Here is a 19,816-nt window from a genome sequence, read left to right as displayed (position 1 = left end):
GACTCTGGAGCTGGGAGCCGGGCACAGCTCCGCAGGACAAGAGTCGCTGCTGCAGGGTGTGTGCAGGGTCACTCTCCAACATACAGACATCGGGGCTCCCCTACACATTGGGGCAGGACTAGGGTTGTGGTGCCAGGTCAGTGAGTGCTGCTGCAGGTGCCAGGGCCGAGAAGGAGGTGGTGGCAGCGGCGGCAGCAGCAGAGGAGGCCTGTGATTTTTGGGGACCCACCCCACACCCAAATTTGCAAAACAAGACACAATGCAGTGGGTGGGACTCCTTAGTAAAATGTTTCAGAACCACTGTCCTAACACAGTGAAGCCCAGCCTCCCCTGGTCTAAACAAGAGCCGCTCCGAACAGAGAAAGCAACCTTCACTGCCAATTTGGGACCAAACGAAACCCAACCATTTTCCTCTTCTCTTTTTCACCGTCTGTTCTGAGACGCTTTGAATGGAGGAGACTGGAGCCCCAAGTCCAGTGCAGTGGTCTGGCTACCCAGGCTGCAGCAGCTGTAGTGGGAGATGTTGAAGGATTTACCACAGGATGGCATTTGACCTTGCTAACTGCCTATGTGTGGAGAAGATCAAAAGCAGTAGGGTACTCCAGCCTTACCACTTTCTACAGCTCTTGGAGCCAGTGCAGCTACAGGAGAACACAGAAGCTTTACTGTCAGAGATGCACATGCCAGTAAAAACCCAGCTTGCCTCTCAGTTCCCAGGCTGAGTTGTAAGGCTGACCATTAGAAAAGCCATTGTTACTTGTAAACTGGGTAGGATTTGCTTCAGAGGCGTTGAGAGCCCATAAACGTGGAACCCCATGTTTCTACACTTTAGACAATGTAATTTTTCAGGGTAGAACTGCACTTTAACCCATTCAATGCTGGTCTTCAACTGTACCCACTATTGCCTCCATTTTGGCACATTCCGTTTTCTTAGCTGTACTGAGAACACTTAGTAGCCACCAAACAATCTGTGCGGCTAATAGAGACATCCAGGGCACCATCTCAAAACAAGCAATGATTCTTTCCATTGGGGTGTGTCTGACTGCTAACATGATTGCATAACTGTGGAATACCAAGCTACCTCACAAGGTGTTGTGGGGGTTCTTTACTTGATGTTAGTGCAGCCCCTGGAAGTATTAAGCACTGGATAAGTGTGATGTATTTTAATAAAGATTTTAATATTGTCCTCCAAAATGCCGGTTTTTGAAGAATACCAGATCCTCTAAAGAGCACGCACACACGACTAAGGACAAGAGTCTTTGCCGTGCTTCTAAGAGGCGCAGCACAGAGTGAGTAGCCATGAGGGAGTGGCCTAAGATGGCTTTAGGCTGATCCCAGTCTTAGGTTGTTCCCTGGCCCCCACTGTAACTGAGACAGCCCTGAGGGACTGTCTGCATTACAGCAGCCTCACTCGACTGCCCTATATCTGGCAACACAGCTCAGAATCTCTGCAGTGCAGCTGCCCAACTCCTAACAGGTTCCTGTCATCCTTAGCCCTGTCCCTGGCATGCCCCTTACACCAGGAGTTCAGGGGGTCCTGGCAAGGCAGTTTACTGTGGTTACTGTCCTGAGGGAATCCACCCCCAGCTGCACCAGGGACTTTAAGAGCCTTTTGTCCAGCCCTTGTTTGCCCCAACTGTCTTGGCTTTGAAGGTGGGTGACAACCTTTCATGAGCACCTGTTTGTTCAGTGTAGTAGCAATAACAGGGATACACAGGAGGCCACTCAGTGATCCACTCACTCATCCCTAGTCCACTCTGAGCTAGTGAATTTCACATTTAGGATACTGCAAAATTACATGAGTGGAATCACTCGGCTTTGCTTTTTCCACCTGAGTGATGGGTTTGGTGTATTATTTCCAGGGGTGAAAGTAACTTAAAGGACTTACCAATACACCGGAGTCCTGAGCAGGGCGCGTGGCCTCAACCAGAAGAGGTGGTGCCTTTAAATACCCAAGCCCTTTAAATCAAGAGTTAAAGGCCCAGGGGCTCCGGTTGCGGCTGGGAGCCCCGAGGCCTTTAAATCACCCCCGGAGCTACCAGCTGCAGAGGCAGCTGGGAGCCCTGGGGTTCTGGGGTGATTTAAAGGGCCCGGAGCTCTGGCTGCCACTACCGCAGCAGAGCCCCTAGCCCTTTAAATCACCGCCGGAGCCCTGCTGCCGCTACCCCAAGGCTCCGGCAACGGGGCTCAGGAGGCGATTTAAAGGGCCCATGGCTCCAGCCACTGCAGGGAGCCCTGGGCCCTTTAAATCGCCAGCTTGGGGAAGCTGGTCCAGTCCAGCATGGCGTACTGGCTCTTGCTGGTACGCTGTACCAGACCGTACTGGCTTACTTTCACCTCTGATTGTTTCCATAAAGAAAAAAAATTAAACGTCCATTGAAGTTTAGAACAGAGCCACTTTCAGCCCCACTCAATACTGTTCTGTCCACCAGAAATCCCAGCTAGTCTGATTGAGTTGCACAGACTTTTAAAAGCCACCCTCCATTTTTACACCTATAGATTGTGCAAGTAAATAACTACAGGTGCAACGGATGTCCCTTGGACATTATCCACTGAGTTATTGAATGTTATTTAATTAGTAGTGTGAAAACAAAAACTCAATGAAGGCAGGTTTGAACACTTGATCCGGTGATGAAGTCATGTGGCTGATCGAACCTTCCTTTCCAGCTTTGTCCTAGCAAAACTTGGACATCACACATGGTTAGTCTGCAAATCGTCCTTTCCTTTCTTATCTCCGCCTTCCAGGGCAGACTGATTGTGAAAGTCAATTAGGAGTTTGTAGGCTAAGGCACCAACAAGACTTCCCAGTGTTGGAGCTACAAGTGGGACCCACCACCAGTAATCTCCAGCCCTAAAAGAAAAGACAGGACAGGTTTCTGGTGAATCAGAATATTTGCTTTGCTGTCATATTCTACCTTAGGTAAGATAAGTTTGTCTTTGCTACAGAGTCAAATTCTAATCTAGCCAAGTTATTTTTCCCCACAGAATGCATTCATACTTGAAGGAAGTGAGCTATGATGTAATTTTGCACATTTAGAGAGCTTTCTGTCTGAGGATCTCAAAGACTTCAAGGGTTCGATCCAAAAATCAATGGAAAGATTCTCCTGGATTTCAGTAGACTTTGGATCAGACCCTAGATGAATTAAGGCTCAGAATAGCCTTTGAGGGCTGCAGGTATTATCAACATTTTACAGTCGGAATCAGAAAGAGAGAAGGCCAATGCCTTTCCCAAGGTCACACAGGAACCCTATTTCAGCATAAGGAGTAGAAACCAGGTGTAAGTCCTTTGCTTATCCACACAACCATCGTTGCTGTAATGGGAATTGCAATCTGCATGCTGTCATACATTGAAGCAATGTGCGACTCTCACTTAATCTCACTGTAAATGGCATTGGCCTATATCCACATCCACTATAAGTAGATCCCAGTGCTGTTGAAATGTGTTTTGATTATTTGGTGGCTCACCCTTAACTACTATTTTAAAATACGTTAGACAACGCAGTCAGAATGGGACCAAGAAGATTCTGTGCCAGCCAGTCAGAATGCTGGGTGAATGTTGTGGCATATGAAACAGCAGCATTCCCACTGGAGTAGGGAACCAACTTGCGTACTGGGATTCCAACTGGTCAGAGATTAGTTTCTCCCTTAAAGTGCTTTTTAAATAAGGATTAATAGAGTTTACCTTATATTAACACATTTTTCAGGTCACATATTTGCAATCAGTACAGTGTAAAAGGAAAGATGGTAACCTACCTAAAGACTTCAATTCCCCAGCCTGCTATTGCAGTAAAGATCCTTGGAGGCAGGTCCCTGGAGGGGTTTATTGCATATCCGGTGTTTATTCCCATTGTCATGCCGATTACTAACACCAGGAGCCCAGTGATCACAGGCTGAGTGCCCTCTAGGGCTCCATTATTCTTCTTGTCATAGATAGCGAGAATGCACAGCATGAGCACCGTTGTGGCCAGGAACTGTGGGATCCGCAGAAAGCACAGGTCAGTAGAGAAGTGCATGTCAAGGCCAAAAGGAGTCACTGGAACATGTGAAAGGAGCAGAGCCCAGAGTCAGGAATGAGGAACTGGAGCAGAGCTAATCTCCAGGCTACCTTGTCAGGACAACTGACCTGCAGCAGCTGCTTGATTAGCCATGCCACCTGATTAGCTGCCAGGGGCCAGCAGGCTGGCTCTTAAGCCAGCAGCCGCAACAGCTCACTGGCTTCTCCACATGCATACTGGTGCATGCTCCTGTGTTACCTGGTTCCTACTGCTCCTGCCTTTAACCCCTCCTTGATCCCATGTTCCCTCCAGTTCCTGCCCTCCAGTTTGACCCTTGGTTCTGACTACTGACTCTGGCTTAATCCTGGCTCTGGTATCCAGTTCCTACCCTCTCTTTTGATCCTTGGCCTTGGCTCTGGACTACTCATGCCCACTCTGACCACTAGGCATGCTGGCTGCTCCAGTTTCTAGGCTAGACCACCCTCATCCTGGTTGACTGACAATTTGAAAAGATACATTATCCCTGGACTAGATGGATTGTGAAGCATTTTGTCACCATTTTGAATCTGGCCAAGGTTGGGAGTAACCAGAAGTTGTTCGTATCTGGTCACAGCCAGCCTATGTGAAGCAAACAGAGGGTCTTGCCCCATTCCAAATGAGTGTGTCCACAGTACAATAGCCACTAACATAATTATACATGTGTAAGTGTGTCGGTATAAACTATTTTTCATGTCCCTGCACCTCTAAGCCAAAGTACCTTAGTTATTCTGAGTCCACTTGTACCAGACTCAGAGGGAGCCATAAAAACCTGTAACAATGAGCCCAAATAGCTTTTCTAGATGTAAAAGTGTCATGACTTTCAAGTCAATTATGTCAGCAAGACTCAAGGGACCTGTGCCCAGTTGGGAAGTTGGAATCCCCACTTGCTGATGGAAAAAAGCTCCCATTTCTAGCCCTACAGCATCCCAGCCATCCGGGGCTGGGATTCTGTTGGAGATGACTGCATTTGTCCCTCCCCACTTTGTGAGAATTTGCCCATAGATAGTAAGGTCCTGCCTTTTGCAGCTATTCCATACACACATCAATGGGAGCTGAAGACTTGTAGCTACTGGGAGCTCTCACTGTCATTCATCTTCTTCCTCAGAAGTGACATACTCTATGTTGCCTAGAAGATGGAACAAATCTGAGGACACCTGGAGACTCTATAGCTGTCACTTTGTTACGCACCATGGGCATTCAGAACTTCACCAGGACAGAACCCAGATCCTGCTGCTCCACAGGCATGGTGGGGACAAGGGAGGCAATTGTAACTAGAAGCTATGGGATGAAACCAGGGAATAGCTTAGAGACATTTCATATTAGACCAGATGACACACTAGTGATAATTAGGGAGCCGGAGGGAATTGGTCCTGCATTGGCTGGAGAATGGATTAGAGGGCCCTACATGCCTCTGTCCCTCCTAAATCAGGCTGTTCCCCATGTGGAAGAAGGAGCAGGTTTGGCCCCAAAATGGCAGATCTTACAAGGATCAGTGAAGGCTCTGGCTCCTTCTGCTCCCCTATTGGCCCCCAGGTTCTCTCTGCTCCTGCCTTCGGCACAGCTCCTGCTGGAACTGTGCAGACATGAACCTGGAGCCCAGAACCCTATGTACAGGAGTGGCCACAGCACCAGAGCCCAGATTATCAGTAACTAACCCACACACTCTGCAAGGTGGATGGCATGACAATACCACCTCCACCCCTTCCCATCCCTCAATCAGGCAGGAGTTCGTACCCTGCAGCGCTCTGAGGAGTGGAAGAGGGAGCAAACTGCACTGTGAAGTGGCTTTCCTGCTGCTGTCCCCCACAGGTCAGGCTTGCCTGGATCCCTACGCAGAGAACCAGGGAAGGGTTTTTAAGGTGGACTGCAGTCATGCTGATTGCTTGACAGCTGAACCATGCTCCATGGCCAGAGTATTTAAGTTCTGAGGAAGGCTTGTGATTCTCACCTCCTGGACTAGTGCAAGCAAAACATGTCTTGGGAAGATGCATTCACCCTCACACAGTCACCAGGATTGCAGCCAAACTCACAGAGCCTCTCTGACCAGTTCCTGGCAGGGCAGGGGTCTCTGCCTTGAATGAGAATGTTGGCAAGTAGTTCTGGCCATAACACGTTGGAGGAGATGCGCCCACACAGAGAAGTGGGGTCACAGAGCAGGGAAACAGCAACTCAAGTTATGGTCCCAAAGAGGCTCCTTCACCCAGATATGAGACATGAATTTTTAAAGCCTTATGTTTGGAAATAAACAAATAGGGAGTGTTCAACAAGAAGCCTGGAGTGGGGTCCACAGCAAAAGAACTTCTAACAGAAGATGAATCCCAAACAATAGAAGAACTTTGTTTACATGGATTCCACATGCCAGCAAGGTGAGTAATGCCCCTGTAGAGCAGGACTGCTACAGTGCTGCCAAAATTACTGCACAGCCCAGTGGAGATGATGCAACGGTAATTTCATCACAGCAGAGACAATGTTGAAGGGAAGGAATGATGTTCTGCATCTCACTCCATGAACAGAGGGTTAAAAGCCTGTAGGATCTGATCCTGAGAAATGCTCCCGTAACTCCCATGAACTCAAGCAGAGCCTAAACCCTCAGGGTGTCCTGGACGCAATCACCATTCCAGAGCACATCTCTGCCCTCTCCGCCAGCAGCAGAGGATTTATTCACAATGCCAGAGTCAATGGCTTCATGGAAATTAACATACAACCAAGCAGCAGCCTGACTGCTAGCAATGAGCAAAAACAAACCACCAATATTCTCACAGCTGGAAGCCATCACTTTAGGAGCCACATGCTAAAAGAATGAAGAGTGAGAAAGGGGGGAAGTTAGTCATAAATGTGCAGCACATGGAGAGCTGATCCTCCAGACTTCACCCTGTCCGGGTCCACCCTACGAGCCTCATTCCAGGCACCTAATTCTCTCTGTACTGCTCCACCATGGGGCTGAAATCACAAGATCAGCCTTTTCCCAACAACTCTCTCCACCAGCCTATTCGGAGCTGGCTCAGAAAACCTTCCATGATGTACAAGGAGCAGAGAAGCCCCATATGTGTCTGCCCTTCCCTCACTGCCACAGGGTGTGAGTGGGTGCTGATGCTTTCCTAACCCTGGGTACATTTCAACGGTGATGGACCATGGAAATAGTTTTTGAAAGAAAACAAACAAAAAACTGTAAAAAGCTTGAAACATTCTCAGTAGCAACCAAGTGCCTTACAGAGCAGGCACCTGTTGGAACAGACAGATGTTTCCAAAGGGAGCTCTGCTTCAATACCGATTGTTCACTCCCCCATACTAAGACTCCAGCCACCCTCCTCGGTGCTGTTTCCATGCACCCATCTGCCAGTTAAGCCACAATACTACAGCTAGTCATCTTTAAATTCAGCCCCCTGTGCCGCAGCCAAACATCCTCCTCCACTGTATGCTCATCAGGGCAGTTGAAGTGTCTTTTACAGGGCTGAGCATGCTACTGCTGCTTAATAACAGCCCTCTGCATGAAACCTGCAACAGCATCTAGTGACCAAGCAAGGCAGCTGTGATCACAGCTGTGCTCCAAACACAGCAGTGACAAGGCAGAGAAATCCTGGGTACGGACCTCATTTACAAATCCTCCCAGCAGAGTCATATACGGAGCAGGGTAGGTGGCGAAGATTCCAGCTGTGCCATTAGGTCCCATCACAATGAAGTGTCCATCCGAATATTCACACAGTGCATCTAGGAGAAAGCGGAGACATGGGGTTAACCCTGCTGCTGAGGCTGGCGCACACAGAGGCCCTCAAACTGTGGTGATGAGGGCAAGCTAAGGAGGTCTCACCCTAACTAAATGCAAACACATTGATTGCAGTCAGGACAGGCACAAGACAGAGTGGAGGGGAGGAAAGAGACGTGGCCAAGCAGCCACTCCTTTCCCAGGGAAGTGAGATATCTTCTCTCCCTGAGACTTTTTCCAGCAGAACTTTATTATGTCCACAGGCTCTCAGCCCTCACTGTGTGCCTCTCTGACAAGCAGAGGCTTGGATGTGGACTCTGCAGGTACCAGTGAGGAAAGCACTGGGGCCTATTGGGAAGAACAGAGGCTGCTTCTCTGCTCCCTTCCCCCAGACTTTTCAGGCTTGCCTGAGCTGGCCCATAGCAGCTCCCCCTCCTGGGAATTGCTGGCAGAAAAATAAATGCCAGTCCCTTCTTGTCCAGACTTTCAGTGGGGATGAGCCCCCCACCCCACTGTACCACACCCCAGTGGAGATCAACAGCAGCTGCAGCTGCTCAGTTTTTAAAAGCAGGCCATTCTGCCTGCGTCCTTTGCTAAGTCTGCACCCTTCCCTTTGGGCTCCAGACTCACCACAGTAATCTCAGCCCCTGAGACTCCTAGTAGGCCTGCCTGCAAGGTACTCCACTTGGGGTGGCACTTGCAGACCTTTGAAAGCATTGGCTGTCTCAGAATGCAGCTGCCTGACCACTATGGGACTACACGACACCGGCTTTCCAGCAAATGCATTGCCTTCCTGTGTGCACTGCAAGCTATTGGCTATGATCTATAAGGCTATGTGAGTAGGGCTGCACTGCAGTGTACGCCCAGGGTTTGAACTCAGGCACAAGCCTAACCCTCCGTCTGTCTACACACAAATTATGCTAACCCAGAGTCCCACAACCCCCCGGTGGTGGAGGGCTCAAGCATGAGTCAAGTTGGGACCCAGAGTCCATGCCCTATTGCTTTGCAGTATAGCTACAGCCCCACTGAACTCATGCTCTGGGAGTCCACCAAAAGTATCCCACATGCTGACTTCCTTTGTCTTCTGCATAGTCAAGTTTGATGGACAGTCATGTTTTCCCATGTTGCACCATGAACAAAAGGCTATAGCAGCCATATTTAGGGAGGGCACTAGGCAGTCTGGGATATGGGTGGTTGGACTCAGGCTTGCATTATCCAGTGTAAATGCTGGAACCCCAGATTAGGTTCTGGGGCTCAACACTTCCTAACTTGGGGTTACAAAGGAATATAGATGCTCAAGCCCCAGGTTAACAAACCCAGGGCCTGCTAACTTCAGTTCTACCAACCCTGGGCTTGCATTGCAGTGTAGATATATCCTACATGGCTAGCCAAGAGAGGCCCTCTCCCCCAAGACACAACAATAGGTGAGGTAGTGGAGGACTCAGATTAATGATCCCAAGACTTAGCTGTCTGGACGCTGCTGCCAGGCATTCTCAGCTGAGCACACTGGGATTTGCCCTTATTGGGGTCTGAAGGGGAGGGATAGCTCAGTGGTTTGAGCATTGGCCTGCTAAACCCAGGGTTGTGAGCTCAATCCTTAAGAGGGCCACTTAGGGATCTGGGGCAAAAAGCTATCTGGGAATTGGTCCTGCTTTGAGCAGGGGGTTGGACTAGATGATCTCCTGAGGTCTCTTCCAACCCTAATATTCTATTCTATTAAATAAGCCCAACTCTCTTGTCAGGGAATTGCTGGAGGGGAGTGGGAGGGGATAGCACTGAGTTGTATATTTGATTATGAACAGAGATCCCAAGGCAGATAAGAGCTCTCACCTTATATAAATCTAATATAGACACAGGAATATGCTCAAGGACAAACATAATAGTGTGGTTACCACCAGGGATCAAATTCAGACTCAGCTTTGCAGGGTCTGAGTCCCTACAGTGAGCCGCAGGATTCACATCCCCCACTGGGAGCTGCAGAAGACTCATCTCTTCAGTGGATCAGGAACAGCAAGTGAACCAATCCATTCCCAGCAATTCCCATAACGTTGGAAAAGCAACCATACCATAGTACATGCAGAACACTAGGGATGCTGCCAAGAAGGAGCCCAGGAACTGGCCAATTATATAAGCTGGCAGCTTTCTCCAGGGAAGATTTCCTAAGACGCAGTGTGTGAAGCTTATGGAGGCATTCATATGAGCTCCTGTTTAAAAACATACATATACATGTATAAATACACACACACATATTTATATATATTACATCTGCTTCATAAATAACGTGTCTATGCCAGTGCAACAACTCTAAAGCCTCATAGTTGATGGTCAACACAGAGACTAGAATCCTGGACCTCTGCTCCCAAAACACCAAGTGCCAAGAATTCAGAAGCTTATATCTACTGCTGGAGCAGGTGAGCCAGTCCCTCCAGGAAATAGCAGGGGTGCCTCTAGCAGGTCTGATTCTCAGGTGCCTGGCTACCATTCTGGATTCCGAGTATGGCTTGGAAGAGATCACCAGTGTCCCAGCTCCTGTGCTGCCAGTGCGTTAGTTCATTGCTGCATCCCAGGCATCAGGGAGCTTGAGATGTTCTCCCATGCTTTGCTAAGTTGCCATTTGTTTCCAGCACAGTGAGCACAGCAGGGAACAGACCTATGGGTTCATTGAGCCCTGATTCATGCCCGGCATCTTGTAAAGCAAATCACAACAGTACCACTTACACCCACGTGCTATCACTCTCCAGAGGTGTAAATGATGACACAAGGTGCAGGGTAATGGTGAATCAGGCCCCATCACAGATACATGCTAGGTTCTGAGAAGTAACACACTGGCTGAGCATTTCTGCTCGACAGTCCATGTACTGTTCCACTTTCACCTGAAGCCATAAGTTACATGGTGACAAGCACTGAGGGCCTGACCCTAAACAGGGCAACGCAGAGTAACCTCCCCTAAAGACAGTGGGAGATGCAGGTTCTCAGCACCTCTAAAATCAGGCCCTAAGTCTGGTTTTAAAGTAAAAGGTTGAGATACAGGGAGGGGATGACAAGCCCTGGGATTTCCAAGTGAGAGCCATACCTGAAGGGCTGAGGAGCAAAGCCAAAAAGACAAGAATACACTATATCTGAGCAATAACCTGCCAGAAAGGTCTTCAGCTTAGCTCTGCCTTGGGAAGCGTGTTCTCACTGTTATTAATCATTACTTAGATTACAGTTACACCCAAAGGAACTGAGTAGGACAGATACAGCCCCCGTCCCAAGGAGCTCAGCTCACAGTCTCAAAATGGATTTATTTTAGCCTCTTGGCAACTTGTTTTTCTAATGAAGCAAGAGAGTTTTTCTGCTTTTGACAGGAAGGACAGTCTTGCAGTTCAGGTACTGGACTAGAACTGGACAGATCTGGGCTCAATTCTTGTCTCTGCCTCAGAATTCCCTGTAGTAAATGGTTAGTGGTGAGGATAATTAACCACTGGAACAATGTACCAAGGGTTGTGGTTGATTCTCCATCCCTGACCATTTTACAAACAAGACTGGATGTTTTTCTAAAAGATCTGCTCCGGTTCAGATAGTTCCTTCTCTGTCTTGTCTGTTTCGATTGTAAATTCCTCAGGGCAGGGGTCATGTCTGCTCTGTGTTTGTATAGCATTGGACACAATGGAAAACTGATCTTGGTCGGCACCTCTATGTACTATGTAAGACAAATTATTATCATGCTCCCATTATCCAGCCTTTCCGACCAGCCCCTCTTTTCTGTATGAAAAGACCCACGATGCACATTTTCTTTATCAAACCCTTGCATTCAGTGCAATGAACACACCCACCCTATGAGAAGGAAAAACAATATGCAAAACTCAGACTAAAGGAGGAGCTAACTTAGGGCCCTACAACTGAACTGAAAAGACAAGCATCACCTTGATCTTTGCGCTGGTCTAAGCCTTCCTGGGGATGGGAAGATGGAAGGTTTTCTCTTGTGATCCAAACAGATTTAGAAAGCAGTAACTATTTCTTCCTCCTCCACCATTCCCACCATCTCCAGACATCAGTTGTTTGGGATCCACTCTCTTCATCTCTGCATCTACAGACCGTTCTTAGAAATCTCCTGTCTGTTTATTATGGAGATGGAGCCAAACCAAAACCCCAGCTCCAAAGAGCCCTGAAGTGGGTTTTAGAGGTGAACCTCACAGCCAGCCACTGACCCATAATGGGCTGAATTGATAACCTCATCTCAACCCCCTTTGCAGCTCAGACCCAACTCACATTTAATCATGGAATAGAAAAAAAAATGGTTACCCACCTTTTTGTAACTGTTGTTCTGTGTGTTGCTCATGTCCATTCCACTGACGTGCTCGGCCGTCAGAGACTTTTGCCTTAGGGCCTGTAGGAGACCTGTAGGGCCGGCTGTGGCACTCTATGGAGTGCCATGCTCATGGCACGGTATATCAGGCCCCGCCAGCCCTGCGCCCTCTTGGTTTCTCCTTGCCAACAACTCCAAAAGAGGGGCAGGAGGATGGGTAATGGGATGGAATGGAATGATCAACACATCTCAAAAAACAATAGTTACAAAAAGCTGGGCAACCGTTTTTCCTTCTTCGAGTGCTTGCTCATGTCAATTCCATTATAGATGACTCACGAGCAGAATCCCAGGAGGTGGGCTTGGAGTTCATAGTCTCGCAGATTGGAGTACTGCTCTGCAGAAACCAGCATCAGCCTGAGCCTGCTGGATCAGCACATAGTGCAGGGCAAATGTGTGGATGGACAACCAGGTCGCAGCACAGCAAATTTCCTGGAACGATACCTGAGCAAGGAAGGCCACCGATGATGCCTGTGCCCTAGTCGACTGGGCCATCACAGCCGCTTGCAGGGGCACCTTCGCCAGCTCATAACAGTAGCAGATGCAGGCCATGATCCAGTACAAGATTCTCTGGGTAGACACCAGGCAACCCTTCATCCTGTCCCGGACATTTAGGTAAAGGCACTCCAGACCTTTCAGGAACTGCGCCGTCATGGGATGGGCGAAGACCAACCTGCTGTGAAATGAGGGATGGAAAGCTGAGAGGCCACCAGGTGCACCTTGACTGAGGAAAGCGACAGGCCCTGCAGCTTCAGATATAGCAAATAGCCCAGGATGACTTGCAGGAAGGCCTCCTCCGCCCGGATGCGGTGATCCGAGGCCCAACATGTGAACTGCTTCTATTTTGCTGTGTACGTAGTCCTGGTGGAGGGTTTCCTGCTGCCCAGCAAGTCCTGCTGGACACCGGTGGAACACTGCCGCTCCTCCCCACTCAGCCACGCAGAAACCAGGCTGTCAGGTGCAGCACTGCCAGGTCCGGATGCAGCAGATGCCTGTGGTTCTGGGACAGAAGATCCGGCCGAAGAGGCAGCTGCAATGGGGTGGCTGCTGACAGGAGCATGGCGAACCAGTGCTGATGAGGCTGTGAGGATAACCATTGCTTTGTCTTGCTTCACTTTGAGCAGGACCCTGTGGATTAGCAGCACTGGCAGGAAGGCATACATGAGCAGTCCTAACCATGGGATCAGGAAGGTGTCCGACAAGGAGCCATTGTCTCTGCCCAGCAGAGAGCAGAACTCATGGCACTTCCTGTTCTATCTAGACACAAACAGGTCCACCTGGGGAGTCTCCCACCTGCAGAAAACTAGGCTGACCACCTCCGGATAGAGCGAGCATTTGTGGTGAGAGGAGAATGTCCTGCTGAGGCAATCTGCCAGCACAGGCACCAACCTTTTTCGGCACTGATGGGTGCTTGTGCCTCCCACCCACCTACGCCCCAACTCCACCTCTGCCCCAAAGTCTGCACTCCAACTCTGCCCCTCCTTGCCCCTATTGGATCTCTTACCAAATCCCCACCCTGGCCCCACCTCCTCCCCCAAGCGTGCCGCATTCCTCCTCCTCCCCTCTTCCTCCCAGGCTTGTCACGCGAAACAGCTGTTTCGCAGCGCAAGCGCTGGGAGGGAGGGGGAAGAAGCAGGACATGGTGGTGCACTCAGGGGAGGAGGCAGAGGTGAGCTGGGGCAGGGAGCTGCCAGTGGGTACAGAGCACCCACCAATTTTTCCACGTGGGTGCTCCAGGTCCGGAGCACCCACGGAGTCGGTACCTATGTCCGCCAGGACTTTCTTGGCTCCAGGCAAGTGGGCGGCCACCAAATGAATGGCGTGCTGCACACAAAAGTCCCAGAGGCTGAGAGCTTCCCGACAGAGGGTCGAAAACCTGGCGCCACCTTGCCTGTTGATTGACAATACTGCTGCAATGTGCTACATTAGGACCTCTACCACCTTGCCTTTCAAGTGGGGCAAGACAGCCTGGCATGCCAGGTGAACCATCCAGAGCTCCATGACATTGATATGAAGGGCTGGGTCGTGTTGCAGTCAAATGGGCTCCCCAGCCCAGGTCTGACACGTCCGAGACCAAAGTGAGCGAGGGCAATGGGGTCACGAAGGGGACTCCCTGCAGCATCGTCTTGGGATCCCGCCACTAGTCCAGAAACGAGAGGACAAGGCTCAGCACCGTGACCGCTAGGTCCAGGGGGTGCTTTCTGGGAATGCAGACCAAGGCCAGCCACGCTTGCAGGGGCTTCAGATAAATCCAGGCATGGCTTACCACATAAGTGCATGCGGCCATGTGGCCCAATAGTCACAGGCATATGTGGGCCATGGTAAGCGGTTGGATTTGTATGTGGCCGATCAAGTCCGACATGGCTTGAAAGTGTACTTCCAGCAGGAAGGCCCTGGCTCGTGTGGAGTCAAGAACCAATGAATTCTGTGTGTTGAACCAGCGTTAACATGGATTTTTCCATGTTTATTAGGAGACCCAGAGTGCCGCAGGTGGAGCGCACCAGATTGAGTCTCCTCTGGGCGTGCTCCACAGACTTGCGCTTGATAAGACAATCATCAAAATATGGAAAGATCTTAACTCCTTGCCTCAGGTAAACCGCCGCCGATGCCACGCATTTCATGAATACCCTGGGGGCTGAGGACAGGCCAAAGGGAAGCACTGGAAACTAGAAGTGGCAGCCTGCCACTATAGAGATCAGGAGCCATCTGTGCCCTGGGAAGATAGAGACATGAAAGTAAGCATCTTTTAAATCAAGAGCGGTGTATCAGTCCCCTGGATCCAGAGAAGGGATGATGGAGGTAAGGAATACCATGCGGAACTTCAACTTCACAAGAGACTTGTTGAGGCCACACAGGTCCAGGATGGGTCTGAGTCACACTTTTGCCTTCAGGATTAGGAAGCAGCAGGAATAGAATCTTCGACCTTGCATTCCCAAGGAAGCTCCTCCACGGCCCCCAAATATAGGAGGTTCTCAACCTCCTGAACAAGGACCCATTCGTGAGAAGGGTCCCTAAAGAGGGACAGGGAAGGGTGGGGCAGAAAGGAGGGGTGGCCACAAATTGCAGGGGGGGGCCCCGAGTCACTGTGTCCAGGACCCAACGGTCTGAGGTAACATGCGACCAAGCTGAACAGTAAGGGAACAGGCAGTCAAGGAAGGGACAGGACAGGTCTGGGCACTTGGCTGGTGAGTCGCTTCCGAGCACAACTGACAGCGTGACGAAGACCTGGTGCAGAGAAGATCGACTATGCCTGGGCGAGCTTCAGCGTAACAAGGGGGATCGGAAGCGTGGTGCCAACAGTCCATGACAACAGGATGGAAACCTGGGTCAGCACAGAGACCAAGAACGTGGCGACCTAGGGCTCTCTCTTGGCTCCAGAGACCATTGGCGCTCACCTAACTTGTGCAAGGCCTTGGCGGCGGGCTTGCCCTCACGGAGAGCCATAGCTGGTTCCTTTGCTGCACATGGTATTGGCTGTGGCACTTTCAGTTCTCCTGATACCAGGCCCTCAGAGGGGGTCAGCTGCGCCATTGACCTAGGCCATTTACCAGTTACCAGGTCCTTATGGGGGGAGGAACTCCCCACAGCCAAGCTCTTTAGCGGGCCCAGAGTGGGCGTGAGGCCCGAGCAGGGTCATTTGCCAAAGCCCCTTTGTTGGACTTGGCCAGTGCCACCTTCTTAGTTTTTTCTTCAGTATCAGCGATGGGGATCGGTGCTAGGAGGGCCCTAGTGCTGGAGGCACGCTACGCACCAAAGTTGAAGTGCTGGGTGCCATATTAGGCTGCTCCAGCTCCGAAGCTGGGCACAGGGCAGCCTGCATCAGGAGTGCCCTGAGGCATATGTCATGCTCTCTTTGTGTCCGCGGACGAAAGTTCTAGCAGATGCGACAATGCTCCTTTATATGGTTTCCCTGAGGTGCTGTAGACAGCTCTCGTGCGGGTCACTAACAAGCATAGGCCTGTTACGGGACGAGCAGAGCTTGAAACCCGGAGAGCAGGGTATGCCCCACGGGGGGCAAAGTCCCCGCTGGGACACTATCTAACTAAACACTTAACAGGTACTTAACCACTAACTAACAACCATTAAAACTATTTACAGGTAAAGCAGGAGGCTAAACTAGCTAAGAAACCATTGACCACTTGCAAAGCAAGCGACAGAGGCGTTTTGACTGACCACCATGGGCGGTAAGAAGGAACTGAGAGGGCACAGGGCTGGCAACACCTGATATAGTGTACCATGAGCACTGCACTCCAGAGGGCGCCACAGCCAGCCCTATGGGTACCGCCAAGGCAAACGTCTCCATGGCCACGCACATGGGATTCCTACAATGGAATTGACGTGAGCAAGCACTCAGAGAAGTCCTCTTCACCCAGTCCACTTTCACTAGAGGAGATCTGCTAATCTCCACATTAACAGTGAGAGCAGATTTCAAATGCAGGAGAGATTTGCTTTTCATTTCCAGCACACCCTCCCTATCCCCAGCCCTGGAAATCTATCTTTCCCCTCAAATCTAAAAAACAAACAAAAACCTTCATTTGGTAATATTAAAACCAAGATTTGCTTTAATTTCCTGCCAGCATGGGGCCCAGTCTCTTCCGTCAAGGCAGAAGAATGCAGAGATTAGAAAGGAAAGGCAGGATTGACCAATCATAGGAAAGATATGATACTGTTCCCCTGAATCACCATCCTCAATATGTACCCATGTGTGTGTGTGTATCAGACTCATAAGCCATTAGCTGTTTTACTTTCACTGGCAACACTCCATATACAATAGGTGACAAGAGGAGAAGAGCCCTGATTTTGCAGGGGGTAACATCACTGCTACATAAGGCTCACTAGACACTACACAGTTATCTTTGTCTCAGCCATTCCTTTATCTGTTTATCTCCCTGTTGCCATCCCTTTCTTTCTCTAGGGGCTGCCTGCCAGGGATGGTGTCACTTTAAACATCCAGAAGCATTTTAAATTGGGCAACATGGAAATGTTCTCTGGCTTCCAATCACCATGGGGTGAGATGGCCTCTCGGGGTGGGAGAGAAACTCTGTGGTTCGCTGAGTTTTCCCCAAATGCTGCTGTTGAGAGTGGGGTTTGCCACACACCACCATCCTGGAATGAACAAGTGGGACCATCCCTAGACCAAGGAATCCCAGAGCTCTGGGCAGGTGCAGGAGACCCACAGGGCCATCTGCACAGAAGCAGAGAGCCACGCACAGGTGGAGATTTCAGCGCTGAGGCTCCTTGCTGCATGCTGCTCCTGGAGGAATGGAATCTCCTCCACTCACCATTCCCACTTTCCAGGTTCTCAGCACCCAGGTGTGTTACCCCTCAGCCATTCACTCACTGGGGTTTGGCCTGCACTGCTTGGATAGCAAAGCACCAGTTCCTTTTCCCATGAGGTACTGAGCATCTCCCATCGAGTGCCCCAGAGCTGGGGGTGCTCAGCGCTTTGCAGGATCAGGCCCAGAAGAGTAAAGGAGGCAACCCAACCATTCGATTGTACCTCTGGCCACTACAGGATGAACAACACCATAATCCCTGGTACTAGCACATTGCACCGCTGTCCTACTCACCAGAGATGCCGCCGGCTGCATGAATCCCCATAGTCACTCCAATTCCAAATGCCAAGTTGATGCTCAGATACTTCCCAAATTCTCCTTTTCCTAATATCACCTGAGCAACACCACCTATACCAAAGAACTGATGCAGAGAAAAAGAGTCATGCGTCACACAGTTTTCTATGGCTGCTGGCAGGCAGGACAGCTGAGAGATCACCACTCTCTAGAAATCTCTTTCACAGCTCCTTTCCAGCTCATTTCAGAGCACCTTCTTTTCCAAAGGTAAGTCAGTGGGAAGCCTAAATGGGGATATAGTGTGGGGGTGGGTGACGTGGGGAGAGAACAGAGGGAAAAGCCAGGGATCAGCAATTTTACATAAACAAACAGACCCAAACCCACAGGAATTTCTCCAGTGATCCATAGGCAGATTGTATGCATTCGTGTGTCCATCGCCTCAAGGTTGCATTTGGAAAGCTACAGCTACCTCATAGACTCATAGACTCATAGACTCATAGGTCAGAAGGGACCAATATGATCATCTAGTCTGACCCCCTGCACAAGGCAGGCCACAGAACCCCACCCATCCAATTTTATAACAACCCCTATCCCAGGAACGAGTTATTGAAATCCTCAAAATTGGTTTGAAGACCTCAAGCTGCAGAGAATCCACCAGCAAGCGACCCGTGCCCCACGCTGCAGGGGAAGGCGAAAAACCTCCAGGGCCCCTGCCAATCCGCCCTGGAGGAAAATTCCTTCCCGACCCCAAATATGGCGATCAGCTAAACCTGAGCATGTGGGCAAGACTCAACAGCCAGCACCCAAGAAGGAATTCTCTGCAGTAACTCAGTTCCCATCCCATCCAACATCTCCCCGCAGACCATTGAGCAGACCTATCTGGTGGTAATCCAAGATCAATTGCCCAAATTAACGATCCTATCATAACATCCCCTCCATATACTTATCAAGCTTTGTCTTAAAGCCAGGAAAGTCTTTTGCCCCTACTACTTCCCTCGGAAGGCTGTTCCAGAACTTCACTCCCCTAATGGTTAGAAACCTTCGTGTAATTTCAAGTCTAAACTTCCTAATATCCAGTTTATACCCATTCGTCCTCGTGCCTACATTAGTACTAAACTTAAATAATTCCTCTCCCTCCCTAACGTTAACCCCCCTGATGTTCCGATAATGTGTTCTATCTTCAGTGGGTTTTTACAAATGTTAATTAAGCCCCAACATACCTGGGAGGTGGGTAAATATTATTGTTCCCATTTTACAGAGAAGATTTTAAGAAGCAGTAATTGTCAGAGTCGGGATTAGAACGCAAGAGGTCTGCTCCCCAGCCCTGTGCTCAGATCCTGCCATTGGCTCACTGTGCTCTTGGACAAGACACTTCATTTCTCTGCCAGTTTCCCCATCTGTATAATGGGGATAATAATACTGACCTCCATTATGTGTGTAGAGAGAGAATCAGCACAGGTGCCTCCTTGACATAACCAGCTTTTTACTAACAATTAGCTGCTGCTTGGTGTCATTAATTATATGTCTGTTGTTCTTTCATAGAGGAGTCATTTTATCCCCAGGCTGCTCCATTCCTGATTCTCCTGTTCTCTGCCTCTGCTACCTTCTGTCTTGTCTTTCCCTTTGGAGCATTTTGATAGACTCTCAAGGCTCATACAAAGCTGCCAGACATGATAACCACAGCTTAAAGTTAACCATTAATAACCTGCCAGTGCTACAAGCACTGAAGGGGATACAGAATGAGAACAGCACATTGCTGAACCTGCAGTTCACTAGAGAAATGTATGCATCAGCCATGCACGCACTTTCACAAACAGTGTCTCTTCCTTACCATCAGGAGGAATGTCCCCAAGGCCTCAGCCAGTGCCTCCCTGACAGTTCTGTTTCTGATCGTGAGTGCTTTCTTAATTTTCTCCAGCATTTTGCTCTCCGGATTCGGCTCACAGCAGATGTTGTCCCTGTTGTGAGAGCAGATCTCATGTCACAGAACTAAGTTACCCTTTGAAACTTACCACCTTCCTTTTATTCTCTCACAGCTCAGATCATTTGATTAAAGAGAAACAAACCAATGAAGGAACCACTAGCCTTAAAGTCCCCCCCCCTTTTTTTTTATTTAACCTTTCATCTTTGCACTGTGAAATACCAAGGCAATTATGAGGTAAAT

At 49.6% G+C, this 19,816-nt stretch overlaps 2 protein-coding genes across 3 annotated transcripts in view; one reads left to right on the top strand and one right to left on the bottom strand.

Annotated features, from left to right (window-relative positions):
* TPGS2 (tubulin polyglutamylase complex subunit 2) overlaps positions 1–17,659 on the top strand; it is a 62,727-nt gene extending 45,068 nt beyond the window's left edge. The window contains exons 7-8 of the mRNA XM_050943683.1: positions 16,181–16,266; positions 16,998–17,659. Of these exons, the coding sequence (XP_050799640.1) occupies positions 16,181–16,266; positions 16,998–17,028 (117 nt within the window). The 3' untranslated portion in view covers positions 17,029–17,659. The remainder of the gene's footprint in view (positions 1–16,180; positions 16,267–16,997) is intronic.
* Positions 2,590–19,783, bottom strand: LOC127046529 (aquaporin-7-like). Of its 2 annotated transcripts, XM_050943695.1 has the most exons (6): positions 19,484–19,783; positions 17,653–17,779; positions 9,804–9,941; positions 7,624–7,742; positions 3,754–3,971; positions 2,590–2,851 (listed from the first exon to the last, which is right to left on the bottom strand). In XM_050943695.1, the coding sequence occupies exons 1-6, from the start codon at positions 19,571–19,573 to the stop codon at positions 2,692–2,694; spliced, it is 852 nt and encodes a 283-aa protein (XP_050799652.1). In that variant the 5' UTR covers positions 19,574–19,783; the 3' UTR covers positions 2,590–2,691. The 2 variants fall into 2 exon arrangements, with proteins under 2 accessions (XP_050799652.1, XP_050799653.1); XM_050943696.1 differs by lacking the exon at positions 2,590–2,851 and having other exon boundaries at positions 3,750–3,971.
* Between the last annotated feature and the right edge of the window lie 33 nt (positions 19,784–19,816).

Source organism: Gopherus flavomarginatus, chromosome 3 (genome assembly GCF_025201925.1).
Source record: "Gopherus flavomarginatus isolate rGopFla2 chromosome 3, rGopFla2.mat.asm, whole genome shotgun sequence".
NCBI lineage: Eukaryota > Metazoa > Chordata > Testudines > Testudinidae > Gopherus > Gopherus flavomarginatus.
This window is presented reverse-complemented; position numbering and strand designations above follow the sequence as displayed.